General features: G+C 36.0%; 5 protein-coding genes and 1 non-coding gene across 8 annotated transcripts; 3 read left to right on the top strand and 3 right to left on the bottom strand.

The window, feature by feature from the left end:
- Window positions 1–2: 2 nt before the first annotated feature.
- CPSF73-I (cleavage and polyadenylation specificity factor 73-I) lies at window positions 3–4286 on the bottom strand. The gene is made up of 6 exons (XM_022296122.2): window positions 4129–4286; window positions 3628–3819; window positions 3411–3508; window positions 2965–3010; window positions 2740–2889; window positions 3–1730 (listed from the first exon to the last, which is right to left on the bottom strand). The coding sequence occupies exons 2-6, from the start codon at window positions 3775–3777 to the stop codon at window positions 96–98; spliced, it is 2079 nt and encodes a 692-aa protein (XP_022151814.1). The 5' UTR covers window positions 3778–3819; window positions 4129–4286; the 3' UTR covers window positions 3–95.
- A 116-nt stretch (window positions 4287–4402) lies between these two features.
- TRNAR-UCG (transfer RNA arginine (anticodon UCG)) lies at window positions 4403–4476 on the bottom strand. Its single transcript has one exon. It is a non-coding gene; the product is annotated as a tRNA-Arg (tRNA).
- Window positions 4477–5411: 935 nt separating this feature from the next.
- MORF1 (multiple organellar RNA editing factor) lies at window positions 5412–8749 on the top strand. Its single transcript, XM_022296248.2, has 5 exons — window positions 5412–5910; window positions 7080–7177; window positions 7253–7318; window positions 7466–8139; window positions 8358–8749. The coding sequence occupies exons 1-5, from the start codon at window positions 5534–5536 to the stop codon at window positions 8367–8369; spliced, it is 1227 nt and encodes a 408-aa protein (XP_022151940.1). The 5' UTR covers window positions 5412–5533; the 3' UTR covers window positions 8370–8749.
- A 789-nt stretch (window positions 8750–9538) lies between these two features.
- On the top strand, window positions 9539–12402 carry LOC111019739 (large ribosomal subunit protein uL18). The gene is made up of 9 exons (XM_022296172.2): window positions 9539–9693; window positions 10020–10089; window positions 10165–10256; window positions 10464–10590; window positions 10679–10758; window positions 10843–10959; window positions 11503–11637; window positions 11747–11916; window positions 12055–12402. The coding sequence occupies exons 1-9, from the start codon at window positions 9691–9693 to the stop codon at window positions 12167–12169; spliced, it is 909 nt and encodes a 302-aa protein (XP_022151864.1). The 5' UTR covers window positions 9539–9690; the 3' UTR covers window positions 12170–12402.
- A 428-nt stretch (window positions 12403–12830) lies between these two features.
- LOC111019752 (large ribosomal subunit protein uL18) lies at window positions 12831–15577 on the bottom strand. Of its 2 annotated transcripts, XM_088117227.1 has the most exons (9): window positions 15554–15577; window positions 15389–15458; window positions 15228–15319; window positions 14605–14731; window positions 14448–14527; window positions 14186–14302; window positions 13612–13746; window positions 13350–13519; window positions 12831–13226 (listed from the first exon to the last, which is right to left on the bottom strand). In XM_088117227.1, the coding sequence occupies exons 1-9, from the start codon at window positions 15560–15562 to the stop codon at window positions 13118–13120; spliced, it is 909 nt and encodes a 302-aa protein (XP_087973353.1). In that variant the 5' UTR covers window positions 15563–15577; the 3' UTR covers window positions 12831–13117. The 2 variants fall into 2 exon arrangements, with proteins under 2 accessions (XP_087973353.1, XP_087973354.1); XM_088117228.1 differs by lacking the exon at window positions 15554–15577 and having other exon boundaries at window positions 14605–15171; window positions 15265–15319; window positions 15389–15464.
- Window positions 15578–17088: 1511 nt separating this feature from the next.
- Window positions 17089–19996, top strand: LOC111019816 (large ribosomal subunit protein uL18). Of its 2 annotated transcripts, none has more exons than XM_022296297.2 (9): window positions 17089–17231; window positions 17677–17746; window positions 17827–17918; window positions 18135–18261; window positions 18357–18436; window positions 18521–18637; window positions 19141–19275; window positions 19355–19554; window positions 19692–19996. In XM_022296297.2, the coding sequence occupies exons 1-9, from the start codon at window positions 17229–17231 to the stop codon at window positions 19801–19803; spliced, it is 936 nt and encodes a 311-aa protein (XP_022151989.1). In that variant the 5' UTR covers window positions 17089–17228; the 3' UTR covers window positions 19804–19996. The 2 variants fall into 2 exon arrangements, with proteins under 2 accessions (XP_022151989.1, XP_022151990.1); XM_022296298.2 differs by having other exon boundaries at window positions 17091–17231; window positions 19385–19554.
- Window positions 19997–20257: the final 261 nt, after the last annotated feature.

The following is a 20257-nucleotide window of genomic DNA, read 5'->3' as shown; positions in this document are numbered from 1 at the left end:
CGGCAAGGGAAATGGCGAAGTAAAAACTTATACATATTTGTTGATACAAGGATCCAAATTAGTTGTACTTGTACATGCCAAATATAGCTAAAAAGCTAAGATGCAGATAGAGGAATTGGCTTCACAGCACATTGGATTCGCCGGAATGCTGTTTTTACTCTTTCCTTCAGACCTTCATTTTCACTCTCTACCTCCCCACTTTGTTTATCCAACTCCGCTATACTCCCATCGACGTTAATCACCAGCTTCCCATTTTCTCCCAACTTCACATCGCCAAAAAGTGAAACAAGGAGCGCATGGATTACCTTCTCTGCTTTCTTCTCGTTCTCTTCCTCTGTTTTTGCAGCCTCTGACTCCACAATTACTTTCGGAACCTCGCGATTGATGTTCAGGATTAAAGCTACAACAGAATCTGATACCATGTCGCTTAACGGGTCTGACGTCCAGTGAAGTGACACGTGCTTCTCCGACTCATGCTTCACTGTCACTCGATCGTGCACACAAATTGCCGGAACCCCAGACTCCTCATCCGTCAAAGATTCTACACTCTCATATACCTGTTTGAGCCGACGCACAATCACATTAAAGGCGTTGGAGTATGGAATTGTAATACGCTGGTTAATGTTTGCAGTTGATAGCTGAGAGAAGATGTGTAGATCATCTGATGCCATTATCTGATACGCAAATCCTTTCTTCACCAGTAAACCGCTGACAGTTTCACCAGCCTCTGGGGTCTTCTCGGCCAATCTCCCAATAGTTTTTGCCATCTTCTGAGAGTTGAAGTACATTTCTACAGACTGACAATTCTTGGGAGTAAGAATTTTTGTATTCCGATCGGCAAACTGGGATATAAGCTTCTGTTTGAGCCTCCCCATCTCATTAGCTTCTCCATGCACAAGAATTATATTGGGTGGCATGAGCTCTTCCAAGAATGCGCTGGTCTGTGCAAAGTCAGCATGGGCAGAGAAGGAAATGTAATGAACCTGCATGTTGAGAGGAGCCATAAGTCCATTCATGAGGGTAACTTCCTTTGGTTCATTGATTATAGTCTTAGCCAATGTCCCTTCAACAACATAACCAGGAAGCACACAGGCATTCTTCTTATCAGAACACCACATGTCAAAGAGTTGTCTTGACAAACCACTCTGAAGGCCACCAGGGCTGGCCATCACCACAGATGGACCAACATCCTTAAAAACTTCAATACTCTTTAGTGGGGATATGTACTTGAATCTAAAGGGATTTGATTTAGCATTCTGGATCCTATCATTCATTGAGAGTGTGTATGTCTCGTATACAGTCAAACATCTTTTTGCCAGAGGAGAGGCATAATATATGGGAATATTATGGAGCTCAGGATGATTCGCCCAGTACTCATCAAGAATAAGGAGGAGTTCCTGGGCACGGCCAAGGGCAAAAGCTGGAATCAGCACACGACCACCTTGAGAAATGGTCGAATGTACCACATCAGTGAAGCGCTTTTCTCGGATATGTCGTGGTTGATGGAGCTGAACACCGTATGTAGATTCAATTATGCAAACATCAGGGGAAAATTGAGGCATTTCAGCAGCTCGAAGATGCCGATCTTCTTCACGTGAATAGTCTCCAGTGTAGAGGACTCGGACACCAGCAATATCCACCATAAACATGGCAGCACCAAGGACGTGACCAGCAGTGTAACACCAAAACCGAATACCATTTACTTCTACTGTTTGATGGAAATCAATGACCTGAAATTACTGTCCACTGTTATTAAATAAGAGAAGAACTGACGTACAGAATTGTTAGACAGGACGCATGGAGATGAAAGCTATGCAAGTTGACAACAACATAATCAATATAAAGCAATGTGCATTCTGATATAGATGGTTCATTATCACCATTATCTCGTGGGCCAGTGAGATAATTATCACAGATATCTTTTTAATTTATTCTCTCCTTCAATAAGAGGCTTCTCGGGAATCATAGCAAGCTTGAGGGCAGTTTGGTCTTTTTCTTTTCAAAATTGTTCTAAAAACTGGTTTTGATTGTTTTCAACTTCAAAAAAGTGTATGGAAGGGTATTTACTATTCTTCTGCTTTCAGTTTCTTATACATGTTCATTTTAGAAATATAACATTTAAATCAAGTTATTACACTTTAAAAAACAGTTCATTTCAAGAATTCAGAGAAAAATACATGAATACAGTAAAATACCGTCTCCATTTTTCTACTATTTTCTATTCTTAAAACTATGAGAACTGAAATTCAAGCAATTTAATGGGAAAAAATAAACCAACTACAGTGGAAGGCGATAGGGACAGACTCAGAGAGAAATGTTTGAATTTTCAACATATAAATGAAGTTCCCATTAATATCAACATTAAGTCAATATTTCTATTCCATATTTATTGAATATTATTGTTGATATATTTAAGTTTCATCCTTTAGTTGTGCATTGTATGCAATATTTAAAAACAAAATAGTACGCGTTTTGATTCATAATTTAGAAGCCTTGTAATAGAACAGGCTCTTCTATTGTTGTTTGCCCCTTAGATTCACACGTAGAGATCTATACAGCAACTGGTGGATCAGTAAGTTATAAAAATATCAGCATGCTGGAACTTCACTATGAGTCAATAAATAAATTTGATAAACAGTTGGTAGAATTACTAAAATTTCCTATAAGAAATTTTATCTATATTAATCACCATGGATGAAACAGCAGGCTAAGATACATCCATCATAAGCAATCATTTACCTCAATTTTGTCCATGGAACGATTTATGTCTTGCTCATCATACAGCATATCTTCAACAGAAACCTTGCTCACTTTTACAAAGTCTGACAGCAACAACTTGTAGATTGCTTTTGTAGCATATGTCATAAAAACTCGCCCTTTGAATGTAGTCTATCATATTAATGCTAAATTAGTTTCTGAATTCAACGAAAAACACATTGCAATTCTTATTAGCAAGCGAAGTACCTTCTCCAAAAAATAAGGAAGTGATGCAGCATGATCCAAATGAAAGCTGCAAAACAAGTTTGCATAAACTTATCTTAATTAGAGGAAAACAAAAACTGAGGCAGAAAATAAATGAGGCTGAAACAACTAGAACCTCATGTCGAGGGCAGATAAAGCAATGCAGTCAAAAACAACCTTTCTCCTTGTGTATATTTGCATTTACCATGCTCACAAAGCCATTGATTTTAATAAGAAAACATGGGTTTTAACAAAATGCAAACGTTGTGTCCAGAAAGAATGTGATCATGAAGGAACAGATTTTCTCTTCAGGAGCAAAGATTTATAACAGTGATGAGTGACCTTATACCCATTCTCAAGAGCATCAGCAAATAACCAGAGAACAGTTGAGTTTAAAGTGCATTGTAAGAATATTTAAAAAGGAAAGATAGAACGAAGGGAATACATACTGGGTAATGAGCAGGACATCAATCGTTGACGGGTCAATCTCATCAAAGTATGGCAAAGCAGCCATTCCAGAGTAAGCCGGGTGAATTCCACAATCGAACTACCATCCAACAATAGTGAGGGGGGAAAAAGAAGTAGTACGTTTACAATAATACAATAGTAGTTCTGTATGCTATGCTCAGATATCGAATGGGAAATTATGATGAGTTCAAAGCGTACCAATACAATTTTGCCTTTGTAAGACATATATACGCAGGACCGACCCACTTCATTGCCAGCCCCAAGAGGAGTTATAATAAGCTGATCCTCCTCTCTCGTCGCGGATGACTCCCGTTTTTTAAGGGAGGGCGGCTGTACAACTGAAGCCATTTTTCCTCAGCCAGGAAATGGTCACACAAGATCTCTTTTCAACTGCAATATATCAAGAACGAAAAGGAAGTTTGAATTACGTATGAACGAAAACAACATGACCTAGCTGTGGCTGGAGATGGAGGATATGGCATTCCCTATTCATGCTTCAATCTGATAATTCTAAAAAAGATACTGGCACAAAGTAATTCATAAAGTTCTGATTCTGGGCAACCAAACAGGGAAGGGGAAGTCTGCATCACAATCAATAACAGATCTGAAAAAAACTCGAAAAGCTAAGAAGGGGCGCGAGAGAGAGTAGAGAGACAGTAGTTAAGAATGGGAAAACGAAAATTCAGAAAGAGAACTTACAGTGTGGAAGAATGATGGAAGAAGCAGAGCTAAACCCTAGTATTCAAAAACTGTCTTTCGTGGGTTTTAGCAACAGTCCTGCAGCAGCCAGCCATCAGAGAGGGCGGGAGAAGGGAGAGATGAAATTTAGGGAAACATTCTCGTCACTCGTGTCGTGACTCGTAACGCGACAAGTTATAGACAAACGACGTGTCGTTTCGTTAGGACGTGCCACAAAGAAACATAAGCATTAAGGCAGGCAAAAGGAAAAGAATAATAAAGAAAAATAAAATTTCGACCACAGTGGGAGTCGAACCCACGACCTTCTGATCCGAAGTCAGACGCGCTAATCCACTGCGCTATGCGGTCAATTGTTGACAAGGAAAGTTGTTTTTTAATGTTGGAATTTTGATAATTCGACAAGTCAATTACTTAAAACAAAATATAAGCAATACTCCTTTGTTTTTTCTAATTTCATCTTTAATCTGTTAAAAATTATCAAATTTACAAATACGTTGAAAACAAATTTTAAGACGATAACTTTAAAAGTTTTTGAGTAATAACAATAATTAAAACAATTGGAGAAATAAATAAAGCCTTCGAACTAGATAGCCATTTTTCTAATGCAGTATTTATTTTTACCTACTTTTTAAAACTCATGTTTTCTAATTATTTTTTTCATTTGAGTTATACGTAGGTGGACATCGTGATATTTAAATCTATTCCCTTACCTTAACCTGTTTGAACCAATAAACAACCCATTTTCTCTATTTATTGATGCACGAGATTGAGGGAGAAATATCAAATAAAAATTTTGAGTGTATAATAAAATCTAAACAAACAATGCCATCCTCCAAATTTCGGTAAATTATCGTCAAATCAAATAGAGAAAAGGGGAAATAATTCAAATTACCCTAAGCTCTGCAAATCACAGTCAAATTAAATTAGGAGCAAATCATATAAAAATAAATAAATAAAACAAATTGAATATATCTGTAAATATTTGATCACGACGATTAGTTTTATAAACTTTTTCCATCCACGACATCTTACTTGTTTATATTTGTCAAAGTGAGTATAATTAAGCGGTAATTGACATATATCTTCAATCAAAATGTTATGAGTTCGATCCCCACCCTCTACATGTTAGTACTGAATATATTATTGTTTATATTTCATGTTTTTTTTCTGTCACAGTTCAAATTAATTAAAATTTTCCAAAATAAATGTCAAATCAATTAGACAGATTTAAAACGACGCCGTTATGAAGCGGTTCGCTTCACCTTTGAAGAACCGCCATCAACAGGGATCCAGTGTCGCCATTTTCAATTTCACCCAAAACCCTTTCGGGATAACTCTCCCGTAAACCCTAACACAACCACGTCTCTTGCTTCTTCTCCATTCCGATTACAGTCTTGCAACGATTATGGCATTGTATTCACTTCGTCTCCGCCGCACCTTGTCCGCCATTTCCGTTCTCCACCGCCATGTTTCTGCTACGTCGGCAGTATCTGCTCAAACTTTCTACTCAATTTCTTGTCCTTCAGCTCCTTCACTATCTAAGTCTCCAGCTATGATTTCTCTTTATTGTCCACTGAGATCGTCGTCCATGGCTTTCTCTTCTCGATCATCGTTTGGGAGCAATAACGAAGATGACAAGATAGGGCCCGATACAATACTATTCGAGGGCTGCGACTACAACCACTGGCTCATCACCATGGAATTCCCCAAGGATCCCAAACCCACTCCGGAGGAAATGGTTCGGACCTACGAAGAAACCTGTGCCAAAGGCTTAAATATAAGGTTATCTTTATTTTAAACCTGTGCAAAACGCTAAGTTTTATAATTTTCATGCTGCATCTGTTGCCTCAATACTATCTACACGAGAGTCGAAACTTGGTTAATATTTTGTCTCTTCAACGTTTCATGATAGTTTTTGTTTTAACTATTTGAATGTTGACTATTCCGACTTGCATTTTTTTTATTACTTCGTTATTCTGATTGATAAAGCGAAGACATCTAGGTGTGGCTATGCACACTTATAGTTTTTTGTTTTTTTGAATTCTTCATCCACCGCATGTTGCTAGGAGATCCCAATATTATTTGGGATGACTAATTTTGTTCCTTTACAGTTTTCAGTCACCAGGCTATGCTGCAGATATGAAATGACTCCAAATTCTTATTTATTGAATTTAACGTGTAAACCTGAGTATATCATCATTCAATTGCTTCTATTCTGGTCTCCTAAGTAACGCCACCATTTTTTTTATTATTATTACATTTTGTTTTTTTTTTTTTGTTTCTGTAACATGCTTCATTCATCATCCTGAACCAGATACCACTTTAATGGGATTGTATTTTTTCCCCTTGTCATGTTCTTGGGTGATCAAATACTCTCTGAAAGTCACAAGAACTTGATATATTATTCCAAATATGAGAGGTGGAGGTTGCGCCTCTCTTTCTATGCTCCTTGTTTTTGCTGGAGTATGTGGGCTTAGTTGATGGAATGGTGATGGTGTTATTATGTTCCCACTGGCCACTGCGGGTTGGACTAGTTGTGACAAGGTTAAGCTATTGAAATCCATATATTTGTATGGTTATGAGATCAATTTTAATGTCACCTCAGGATATTTATCCTCTGGTTTTATTAACTTTTAGATATTATATGGTTATGCAACAGTCCTGTAATAAGAATATGAGTTATCATGTAGGTAAATTGGCTTTTAACACCCATAGTTATCTTAAATGGTGATTTTGCTGTCTAACTAATCATGGCATGCTTCGAGAGAATATTGCTTTTGTTGCTATAGTATGATCACTACATAGTTATGTTTACCATGTTCACTACATTTTCACATTTTTGGTCGCATCTAAATTGATTGAAGTTACTGAGCTATCGTATTTTGAGGTGGTTAATTTGGAAAATTTTGTGCCTTTGTTTAACCTTTTTTCCCCTCCCAAAACACGAACAGTGTGGAAGAGGCAAAAAAGAAAATGTATGCTTGTAGTACAACTACGTATCAGGGGTTTCAGGCTGTGATGACAGAAGAAGAATCAGAAAAATTTCGCGGTAATTGTTAATGACATTTAATTCCGCCATTTAGATACCATGCTCAATTCTGATTTTCCATATTTCTTTTTCTAGGTCTGCCTGGTGTCGTCTTTATATTACCTGATTCTTACATTGACCCTGTAAACAAGGAGTATGGAGGTACGGAAATTTCCAAATTGAAAAAGAGTAAAGCCAGCTTTAATAGTTATCAAGCAAGTGATATATCCTCCCGACTAAATTTTTCTTAGATACTAAATGCACCATTTCTTTCTTTGCACTCTGCAACATTTATTTTCTAATAATCAGGAGACAAATATATTAATGGAACAATTATACCAAGACCACCACCTGTTCAATATGGGAGGCAGGGGGGAAGGTATCGTGATCGGAACAGAAATGCTGACCAACCAAGATACGATAGGGGAAACAGATCAGCACCAAATTGGCAGGGTAATCCATCCTACAGTCAACAGGGTTCTATGCAAGGAGATGGACGCAATTTTGGCCCTTCACAGAACTATTCGCCTCAAGGTCCACCCCAACATTATGGTCCACCAGGGCCTGGAGAAAGGAGAGATCCTTCACATGCGAACAGTTATGCCCCTGAAGGAAGAGACCCCTATCAGGGAGGAAGAGTTCCTACGCCTTCTTATCAGGGAAACTACAACAACCAAAGGGGGCAGGGCAGTTATAACCATGATGTGCAAGGAAATTATCATCATCCCCAAGGAGGTCAGAGAGATTATGTACCTCCACCAGGACAGGGTAATTCTGGTAGTGGTTTTAATTCTGCACAGGGTGGAGCTTATGGGCAAGGTGGATATCATGGCCACGGAACGGGAGCGTCTTATGGTCAAGGACAGAGTCATGGATCGTACCCAGGCTCTACTGAAGGTCAAAGATTTTCACAAGGGGATGAAAGAAACATGCAAGGAGAACAACGAAACCACACATCTGTTGGACAAACATGGAACGGACAAGTAAGGCATTTTCTACAGTAAATAGTTTGATTCTTTAATTTTTAGACTGTAATATTAGAATTGATAGTTGTGTTTCTCAGATGGTGCATGAATGCGGTTTATTCTCTTTGTGTAACAGCTTGGCTTCGGATAGATACTTTTAAATTCAAACGTTCTTGCGTACATAAAATATGTGGTTTAGAGTTATATTTTAACAAGAAGACGTTTGATTTGTGCAGGGGAGATACTGAGGCGGTCGAATATTTATTGTCAAGGGATCTTAAGGAAGCTATGAGCCATTTGTCTCATGTCTCTTGTAGGAAAACAATAAGGGAAAGCCATGCGAGTTTGTTCTTGTGAGGATTATGCACTTCCTGTGTTGGGTCATTTTGTTTGGCATGGAATGGGAACCTGAACTAAATGTGAATTTGAGATATAACCCAGGCGAGTAGCTTGCTTGTTCTCCCTCAAGGATGTCGTCCAGCAGAAAAAATTTCTTGTGATGCCATGGCAATGATCAAAATTACTTTGTTTAAGTTTAATTAATTGATTACCCTTGCTTTTTACAATGCTAAAACTGATTAATTTCATAATTGTTTAACTAATTTATATCGATTCTGATTTTGAACAATCATGGCCTGAATCTGGAAGTAAAGTAGTGAACTAACAAAAATATGGATGTAAATTTAGTAGTTATAATAATCATTGTGCAATTGATTATTTGCTATTTATGCCAAGTTAATTTGTTTTAGGTAATTTCCAATTTGATTCTTAGTTTTATAAAATTCTCAATTTTGCGGAAACTTCTCTAGTTTTCATTGGGGGTTAAAGTCTGTTTGCAAAAAGTTTGTCTTTACCTTCCAAATCCCAATCTCACCTAATTGGTCTCAATTTTCCAACAATTTTTTTTTATTTTAATTTTAGCACACCAATTTCTCTCTCTTCCTCAACCTTCGAAAATCCTGTGTGCGCTCTACCCAAACAAACCCATTTTCCTTGAGCATGAATTCACGAATCCTCCACCTAACTGCTTATCACAACCCATCCCCCATCTCATCTAAAACCCTAGAATACTCACAACATCAAAATAAACACTTCATTAACAAAACCCACAAATTCAACTTATTAGGGATTCTATATCTTACAGAAACTTATCAGAAGTCCAGTTCCTATATCTCAAATCCGTTTCAAAATTCCCTCCCTTCTTCTCTGCTCATCTCCTTTGCTTTCTTCCTCTTCCCCTCTGTTTCGGATTCGAAGCAGAAATTTCTCCCCCGCTTTTTTTTTTTATCCATTTTAACCACATGCCACCTACACACTTACCTCCATACACGTGTCCTTCAATTATCCTTTCCCCAATTTTTTTTTTTTTACTTTAAAACAAAAGGACAATTATGCCCTTCATTCAATTTCTTTTATACTGCCTGTACAATGGACGGGCCTGGCCCAAATGCAAGAACAATATCAATGGGTCGAAATGAGAAGGAAGAAAAAACCCTAGGGTTTACTACATAAGCGAATTCTCTCTCTTCTGGTCCGCCGTCGCAGCCGCTCTTTCTTCCAGATTCAACAATGGTGAGAGCTCCTCACTTTCTTTCTCATGCTTGTTTCAATTATCTGCTTCAATTTTATCTTGAACACGTCTAGATCTTCTGCAGCTAATAATTGAGCTAGATTTACCTTGACTTACCCGAATCTAAAGCTCCATCTTTGGTCACTCGTCTCCTTATTTGTAGATTTAGCATTCCGCTTCACGAATTTTAATTTGTTAACTTGCTGTGAATTTTATTGGTTTTCGAGTGTCATTGCCTCGTGAAATTTGAATTAGAAGTCATATAACTTCTATTGTGTTGCAATATTTACTATGTTGGGTTGCTTAAACGATGAGCTATTTATTGTAGGCTTTTGCCAAAGCTCAGAAAACAAAAGCTTACTTCAAACGTTATCAAGTCAAGTTTAAGAGAAGAAGAGGTGATTTTTCCCTGTATAATAATATTCCGGTGTTTTTGTTTCTGTTGAACTTTTCTGATGTATCTGAACATCCAGAGGGGAAGACTGATTATCGGGCCAGAATTCGTCTGATCAACCAGGATAAGAACAAGTACAATACTCCCAAGTATCGATTTGTTGTCCGCTTTGTATCCTTAAAGTCCTCAAATCTGATTATTTTATAACTCTTTTTTTTTTTAAAGAAATTTACTATTCTTTTGTTTTTTTAAAAGGATGGATCATCGTTGCTTTATAATTGCTCAAGTGCAAGCTCATATATTGTGTTTTTTTTCCGCATATTTCTTCAAATTCTACCTATGTCTTTTATGCATTATGTCCTTAACATAATTTAATAGTCCAACAAAGATATTACAGCACAAATTATTTCAGCTAGCATTGCTGGTGACATAGTCCTCGCTTCAGCTTATTCTCATGAGCTTCCCAAGTATGGGCTTGAAGTTGGTCTAACTAACTATGCTGCAGGTGCATTTTTAGTCCCTTTTTCTTCCATGTCTACTTTTCATTTAACGTTTCTGTCTGTATAAAGTTTGAACAATTGGAATCTGCTCAGCATATTGTACTGGACTTCTCTTGGCTCGACGTGTCTTGAAAATGCTCGAGATGGACGAAGAATACGAGGGCAACGTGGAGGTATCTTGAACATTGATGTTTTCCTTTTGCCATACTTCCTATCTTATATTTTAATCTTGATGAACTATTATTTTGGATTCTTAGGCTACTGGTGAAGATTTCTCAGTTGAGCCAGCAGACAGCAGGAGGCCGTTCCGTGCTCTTCTTGATGTTGGTCTTGTTAAAACTACAACTGGAAATCGTGTTTTTGGTGCTCTTAAGGTACTCTGTTAGAGACTGCATATGCAATTTCCAGTTCATCAATAAGTTGTTTGTATTGTCATTTTATGATAAAGCGTATAATACTTTGTTAATATTTTCCGAAAATGTTCATTTGAGATGTGTTTCTGAGTGACTTGCACTGGCAAGCATTTTTAGCATGATCTTGTTTTTCACTGTTAAATATTTAGTTTAGGTTATTTTTCTCAATGTTTGCATCTGGTCATATTACCTAGGAACTAATTTACTTTTTATTAAGTACTTACTATGCGTTCCTAATTTGCACAATTTCATTGGCCTATAAGTCCTCATTTGATTTTAATTGTGGTATACCTGGGTGAAATTGTTTTAATTTATATGGGGTCTCTGCTGCAGTATTTGTACATTTAAACAAAGTAAATTACTGTTCACTGTGATGCAATTCATTAGTTTCATTCAACAGTGAATTTGTGTTAATTCTTATAGTGTAGTTTTTTATGCTTATTTTGACTTGGGAGTGTGCGGGGGTTGTAAAGGATGTAATGAACCTCAATTTGTACAATGCAGGGGGCTTTGGATGGTGGATTGGACATTCCTCACAGTGAAAAGAGGTTTGCTGGTTTTTCCAAGGATGGTAAGCAGCTCGATGCTGAAGTTCATCGAAAGTATATTTTTGGTGGTCATGTTGCTGCCTACATGCGGGTATGTTTAGTGCGTTAGTTTATTTCACAATAGGTTGGTTATTTCGTCCGTAAATATTTTTTATTTTTTATCAAAAAAGTTAGATGTTCTGTTGAAATGGTTTTTTCAGACCTTGATGGAAGATGAACCAGAGAAATATCAATCTCACTTTAGCGAATATATCAAGAAAGGTATTGATGCTGATAACATTGAGGGATTGTACAAGAAAGTCCATGCAGCCATTCGGAAAGACCCAGTAGCGAAGAAATCTAACAAGCAACCACCCAAGGAACACAAGAGGTAGAGAAACGAAGCTTTGGTGTTTGGCACTTTGTTAATCGTTCATAAGATGACTGTTTTCTTGTCTGTGTTGTTTCACACTTCACAGTTGCATTTAGTAAAACATAACATTTTTGTTTTGGTGTTGGTGAATTACAGGTACAACTTGAAGAAGCTGACATATGAAGAAAGAAAAGCTCGCTTGGTTGAGCGATTGAATGCTCTTAACTCTGCAGTTGATGCTGATGATGACGACGAGGAGGACGATGAGTGAAAAGATTAAGATTATGAAACATAAGTTGGTATCCGCATCCCAGGATTTTAATGCAGTTTTGCTATTTATTATTTTATGTTTCCTTTTTCGTTGTAGAACATTTTACATCTTCAAAGTGTTCTGTTACCTAGATGATAATACTTTTGTTCGTCCTGAGAGTCCCTTCTGATGCAAAATCAAGTGTTGCTTTACTGCAATCTTATTTTATCTGATTTAGGTATTTAGTTCATTCATTCTCGTGTGTAATTTTCAATATATTATGTCATGGAAATTAAATCATGCCTCGGTTATTGATCTTTTTGACGACCGGAACCTACAGTGCTCATATATTACACAATTTAGTCAATTGGTGAAATCTTTTGCTCCTTTGCTTTGAAAATTTTATATTTCCTTGTTATTTCGGAGGTAAGTTTTATCACAGATTATAAAATTTATATTATTAAGGAAAACGTATGTTTCTTCGAACCCAAATTCTTGTGAAATGTAAACATTCATAAAAAAAAACAGGTTAAAAAAAATTTAGATGAAAGGAACAAGTATATATAGATGATGAAAATACAAAATTCCTGTGTGATATGCTAGGAATGGATCAGCATCATCAAGCATCACATATTAGATCCAACGAACAAAATATAAGAAAACAAAAGATGCAATTGGCAAATCAGAAAAACAAGTTAACATCTTCATACCCAGAATCTCATAATTGAACTTTGCCGACTAAAACTAGAACATGTAGATGACAGAAACAAGTTAATATCTTCATACCCAGATTCTCATAATTGAACTGTGCAACTAAAACTAAAACATATAGATGACAGAAACGCCTCAAAAGCTGCAAAATCGCCCTAGGAGAATATCAAAAAAAAAAAAAAATCTATGGATCTTCTCACTTAAACTAAATGGTTTGTAATGATAGAATTGGTTGAAATACATGCTCGTCGTGTTGAATCACTCATCATCGTCATCTTCATCAGCTCCAGCAGCAGAATTCAACGCATTCAAACGCTCAACCAACTTGGCCTTCCTTTCTTCATACGTGAGCTTCTTCAAGTTAAACCTATCAGACAACAGTAACTCCTTAAAATTCATTAAATAATGCCACACAGTAAACAGCTCGTATCAAAGTTGAAAACTAAAACGCAAGTTTAATCACGATTAACGAATAGAGTTTGCCTTTTACCTCTTGTGCTCCTTTGGTGGTTGCTTCTCAGTTTTCTTCGCCAACGGTTCTGAACGAATAGCAGCGTGAACTTTCTTCAACACCTCTTCGATGCTGTCGGGATCAATTCCCTTTTTGATGTATCCGCTGAAGTGAGATTGATACTTATCTGGCTCATCCTCCATCAAGGACTGTGGATTAAAACTCATGGTGAACATGATTTTTCATGACTACTCTGATTTCTAAGTCAACTATGCACTTATATTAGCTTCTGAAAGTTTACCCTCATGTAATCAGCGACGTGCCTGCCAAATATGTATTTGCGGTGAACCTCAGCATCGAGCTCCTTGCTGTCCTTTGAAAAACCAGCAAACCTCTTGACACTGTGTGGAACATCCAATCCACCATCCAAAGCTCCCTGTGTCATGAAAGTACATATAGATTCAGTCTCTAAAAATACAATGGTTTGAGAAAGATACCAAGAGCTCAAACTGTCCTACTGGTCAATTTGTAATTATTAAAAAATCCAGTGAACTTACAAACTTCTCACCATAATTGTAATAAGCCACTAAGTTATAACGAACTTTGAAGATCGGACGTGGAACAGATGTCAGAAAGAACAAAATATATAAATATGGGTACACGCACATATGCATGATGCATATGTCATATAAAATATAGTTGGTTAAAGGTGAATTATTACTCATTTTGTATCCAATCACAGTTTTGAAAATAAATAAAGCTACTCATGTGAAATTCATCAAACCATGTAAAGCTAGAAGCACAAATACTAAAATATTATAAACAAGAAAAAGAGCCGGATATTGTAGTTCATCTAACATGGACTAACTAAATACCTTGAGTGCACCAAAAACACGGTTTCCCGTTGTTGTTCGGACTAGACCAACATCAAGGAGAGCTCTGAAGGGCCTTCGGCTGTCTGTGGGTTCCACAGAGAAATCCTCTCCGGTGACCTAATGATACATGATACAAATGCTTTCAGTGGACACAAGTAATGACGGAAGAGTTGAGCCATAACAGAAGAGGTATATTACTTCATTTTGTTTAATTTATTTGGTTTTGCTTTTAGATAAGGTCAATAGAGGGTAGGTAGAGTACCTCGAGATTACCCTCGTACTCTTTGTCCATCTCAAGCTTCTTCAAGACACGACGAGCCAAGAGAAGTCCAGTACAGTAAGCTAAACAGTATTCAGATAAGAAGTTAATAAAAGATCAAAAAGGACCGTCCCGAATAGACTCACACTGGAAAAGTTACCTGCCGCATAATTTGTTAGACCAACTTCAAGACCATAATTAGGTAACTCATGAGAATAAGCTGCGGCAAGAACCATATCACCAGCAATGCTAGAAGATACTATTTGCGCTGTAATATCCTTATTAGTCTACAAATAATCGTTAAGGTCTCCTTTGCCGAACATATATATCTCACCGTTCAAAACAAAAAATGCTCATAAAAAAGTAAAGATACATATTAACAGAACATCAAAAGCATCCAAAGGAAACCAAAGAAAATCAAGGACTTGAAGTAATCTTAATAAATCATAAAAAGAGGATTTATCCTATTGGGATAAATTTAGGGATAAAACAACCGCATAATGTTACAAGGCTGCCTACAATAGCTTCCAACACTAATCGATGGACCGATCTATATATCCTAATGCTACAATGCATCTGGAGGTCGGGACGGGACTCACGAGTGTGCATCAAAATAAGAATTCCTATTATTGAAGGAAAGCATAAAGATTCCTCATGTTAAAAAATAAGTGGGGAAAAAAGAGCGAGGAAGATCCAATTCACTCATGCAAGTTCTGTAAAAAAACCGCTGCAAAAGAAAACAACAAATCAATGGCACTAATTAGCCAACTGTTATGGGGATACAAATCTAACAACAAAGCGGTATTTGGGAGTGTTGTACTTGTTCTTGTCTTGATTAATGAGACGAATCCTAGCCCGATAGTCTGTCTTGCCATCTGTATATCATCAAGCACTATCAGAAACCGACCATTAACTTTTCAAGTATAAAAAAAAAATTTAAATACCTCTTCTTCTCTTGTACTTGACCTGATAGCGTTTGAAGTATGCTTTCGTCTTTTGAGCTTTCGCAAAAGCCTGCAAATAAATCATTCAAATTTGTCTGATTACTCGGAGGCAATACTTACACTAACATTAATATCAAAGCTAACTGAAACAATGCAGTTACTTGCTTCGATCATTCCCAAACAAGACTGACGACTTCAGGCATGCTAGGAACAATTCACATATAACAATCGCCAGAAAGAAACGAAAGATTCATGCGAGTTAGACTAGGAGCAAAAATCTCACCATGTCGGAAGCGAAGGCCTGAAGTACACCGAGCGAATGAGAGAGATGAGGAGATGACCTTGATACTTGTATAAACCCTAAGGCGACGTCATTGGGCCACAGAGGCACCTTTTATTATTGGGCTTAAAGCCCAATTTCCTATCTGTCCGATTCAACCGAAGGTCCACGCTTGCCACGAGAAAATTGGGTTAAATTTCAGTTATGTCCCTGCAATGCCATTTCCATGTAAGATTCTCGAGTATATTGTATTTCGGTATTTGAACTTTTATAATTTTTATTTTAGCGGAACTAAACTTTTTTAGGTTAAATTGATCGAATTTTCCCCCTCTCGGCAAGTACCGGTACTCGGGCTTTTCGAAAAAATATATATATCGTTCTATTTTTTTTTAATATTTAATAATATGTTTGTTTTTATTTTATTATTTATTATTTTAATTTAATAAAATACAATTTTCATCCTTAAACTCAATATTTGGAAATTTTACACTCAAGTATTCAACCTTGAAAACCTTTATGCTAAAATTATTAAACATATATCTTCGACTATAAAGTGGGAGCTTTAAAATTTTACTTATATTATTGGACTAACCATTAACCTAATGAAATCTAAAAATAAATTGTAAGGATTTCAATTACAACCACTAAGTAAATTGTGATTCTAATGATATAAGTGTGAAACATTTATCAAAATACTATAAAATAAAATTAAATGGTCATAAGTTTGTAAGCAATGGTCAATTTGGTGATCAGTAGTTTAAAGTTATTGAATTTATCCTCGATATATCAAATATTATTGATTATGTCATTTATAACAAATTTTTGTTAACACATGAACTATAACTCGTTTCCTTAACAAAACTTGACCCACTCAACAACATAAATAATTTAGTCTATATATCATATTCAAATGGTACCCTCACATATCCAATCTATATCTACACTACATTAAAATGAAAGGATTTCTAAAAATCCTTTTTTAACCCATACTACCTAGTAAATTACATAAATATCATTTTTATAAATAATTGACAATTGAATCCGCACTTAAATTTATTAATTAATTATGAAATAACAGCATGCATTACCCTAAAAAAAAAAGTTTTAACATGCAACTTTAATTATTAATAATACATTTTTTTCTAATATGTCATGCATTATTTTTATTATCAAATTATTCACTAGACTGTAAAATATATATATATATATATAGATATATATTCACTAGAAATAGTTTTTTAGCACCTCAACAATTGTGAAAATTTGAGCCTCTATGTTACAGAAAATTACTTTACTTATACCAATAGTTGTATGTTGAATTTCAAGAAAAAAATATTTGTTAAATTAGATTAATAAATACATTATTATTTTTTATTTATATTGCATCAATTTAAAATTTATGTCTTCACAAAATAAATTGTATTAAAAGTAATTAAAATAAATACACGTGCATGGCACATTTAGGGATTATGCTAGGGTTTTAACAACATATATCAAAAGTAGCGTTTTAGCAACCTCCCTCTCCCTCTCCCTCTCCCCTCCTCCCTATCAATCTCAGCGATGGTGAGAGTTCTGCACTTTCCAATCTTACGCTTTCAGTTTCAATTATATGCTTTAATTCGATCGTCCCTCGCATTTGTCATTCTAGTAACCCATTGTGTGGTGGAATCTGTATTTTTTCGTTTCGGAGATGTATCGATTTCATGCTAGGCATGGTCAGGGATTATGTATCATTAATTATGATAATTTTTGAAGCTACTTGTCTAATGGTTTCTTAAATACCCCCACCTGCACCACCCGAATCTAAAGCTCCATCTTTGGTCACTCGTCTCCTTATTTGTAGTTTTAGCATTCCGCTTCACGAATTTCAATTTGTTAACTTGCTGTGAATTTTATTGGTTTTCGAGTGTCATTGCCTCGTGAAATTTGAATTCGAAGTCATATAATATCTATGGTGTTGCAATATTTACAATGTCGGGGTGCTTATACGATGAGCTATTTATTATAGGCTTTTGCCAAAGCTCAGAAAACAAAAGCTTACTTCAAACGTTATCAAGTCAAGTTTAAGAGAAGAAGAGGTGATTTTTTCCCTGTATTGTAATATTCCGGTGTTTTTGTTTCTGTTGAGCTTTTCTTATTGATGTATCTGAACATCCAGAGGGAAAGACTGATTATCGGGCCAGGATTCGTCTTATCAACCAGGATAAGAACAAGTACAATACTCCCAAGTATCGATTTGTTGTCCGCTTTGTATCCTTAAGTCTTCAAATCTGATTATTTTATAGTTCTTTCTTTTTCTTTTTTAGAAATTTACTATTCTTTTGGTTTTTAAAAGCATGGATCATCGTTGCTTTGCAATTGCTCAAGTGCAAGATCATATATTGTGTTTTTTCCCGCATATTTCTTCAAACTCTACCAGTGTTTTTTATGCATTTTGGGATGCATGTCCTTAACATAATTTAACAGTCCAACAAAGATATTACAGCACAAATTATTTCAGCTAGCATTGCTGGTGACATAGTCCTTGCTTCAGCTTATTCTCACGAGCTTCCCAAATATGGGCTTGAAGTTGGTCTAACTAACTATGCTGCAGGTGCATTTTAATCGCCTTTTCTTCCATGTCTGCTTTTGATTTAACATTTCTGTCAGCCTGTATGAAGTTTGAACAATTGTATCTAATTTGCTCAGCATATTGTACTGGACTTCTCTTGGCTCGACGTGTCTTGAAAATGCTCGAGATGGACGAAGAATACGAAGGCAACATGGAGGTATCTTGAACATCGATGTTTTCCTTTTGCCGTACTTCCTATCATATATTTTAATCTTGATGAACTATTATTTTGGATTCTTAGGCTACTGGTGAAGATTTCTCAGTTGAGCCAGCAGATAGCAGGAGGCCGTTCCGTGCTCTTCTTGATGTTGGTCTTGTTAAAACTACAACTGGAAATCGTGTTTTTGGTGCTCTTAAGGTACTATGTTAGAGACTGCATATGCAATTTCCAGTTCATCAATAAGTTTTTTTGTATTGTCATTTTATGATAAAGCCTATAATATTTTGTTAATATTTTTTGAAAATGTTAATTTGAGCTGTATTTCTGAGTGACTTGCACCAGTGAGCATTTTTAACATGATATTGTTTTCACTGTTACATATTTAGTTTAGGTTATTTTTCTCAATGTTTGCATCTGGTCATATTACCTAGGAATCAATTTATTTTTTAATAAGTACTTCCTACGCCTTCCTAATTTCATTGGCCTATAAGTCCTCATTTGATTTTAATTGTGCTATACCTGGGTGAAATCGTTTTAATTTAAATGGGGGTCTCTGCTGCAGTATTTGTACATTTCAACGAAGTAAATTACTGTTCACTGTGATGCAATTCATTAGTGTTAATTCTTCTTGTGTAGTTTTTTATTATTATTTTGACTTGGAGTTATAAAGGATGTAATGAACCTAAATTTGTACAATGCAGGGAGCTTTGGATGGTGGATTGGACATTCCTCACAGTGAAAAGAGGTTTGCTGGTTTTTCCAAGGATGGTAAGCAGCTCGATGCTGAAGTTCATCGAAAGTATATTTTTGGTGGCCATGTTGCTGCCTACATGCGGGTATGTCTAGTGCGTTAGTTTATTTCACAATAGGTTGGTTATTTCGTCCGTAAATATTTTTTATTTTTTATCAAAAAAGTTGGATGTTCTGTTGAAATGGTTTTTTCAGACCTTGATGGAAGATGAACCAGAGAAATATCAATCTCACTTTAGCGAATATATCAAGAAAGGTATTGATGCTGATAACATTGAGGGATTGTACAAGAAAGTCCATGCAGCCATTCGTAAAGACCCAGTAGCGAAGAAATCTAACAAGCAACCACCCAAGGAACACAAGAGGTAGAGAAACGAAACTTTGGTGTTTGGCACTTTGTTAATCGTTCATAAGATGACTGTTTTCTTGTCTGTGTTGTTTCACACTTCACAGTTGCATTTAGTAAAACATAACATTTTGTTTTGGTGTTGGTGAATTACAGGTACAATTTGAAGAAGCTGACATATGAAGAAAGAAAAGCTCGCTTGGTTGAGCGATTGAATGCTCTTAACTCTGCAGCTGATGCTGATGATGATGATGAGGACGATGAGTGAAAAGATTAAGATTATGAAACATGAGTTGGTGTCTGCATCCGGATTTTAATGCAGTTCTTCTAAGTTTCCTTTTTCGTTCTAGAACTTTTTACATCTTCGAATTGTTCTGTTACGTAGATAATTATACTTTTGCTCGTCCACACTTGTTGTAATGTTAGAGATCCAGCAGTAATGCTAATCAATTTTTGACTAACTACAATCTTATTTTATATGTTTTGTTTAGTACATTCATGCCCTGAAGAGGAAAATCTCCGTAATAATGTGATGGAATTTAAATCGTGCCACTAGTTAGTTTGATCCCAATTACTCGAGGAACTTTTATCGAGGAGGGGAAATTCTCGTTTTCCTTGTGATTTTGGTAGGAAAGCTTTACCCCAGACTATAAAATGATTATTTTTTAGGTTAAAGGGTATGAAATTTTAATTTACAAGTTCATATTTCCATTTTCCACTGC

This window comes from Momordica charantia (assembly GCF_013281855.1).
Source record: "Momordica charantia cultivar OHB3-1 chromosome 9 unlocalized genomic scaffold, Mcharantia_2.0 BLBB01000009.1, whole genome shotgun sequence".
Lineage (NCBI taxonomy): Eukaryota > Viridiplantae > Streptophyta > Magnoliopsida > Cucurbitales > Cucurbitaceae > Momordica > Momordica charantia.
This window is presented reverse-complemented; position numbering and strand designations above follow the sequence as displayed.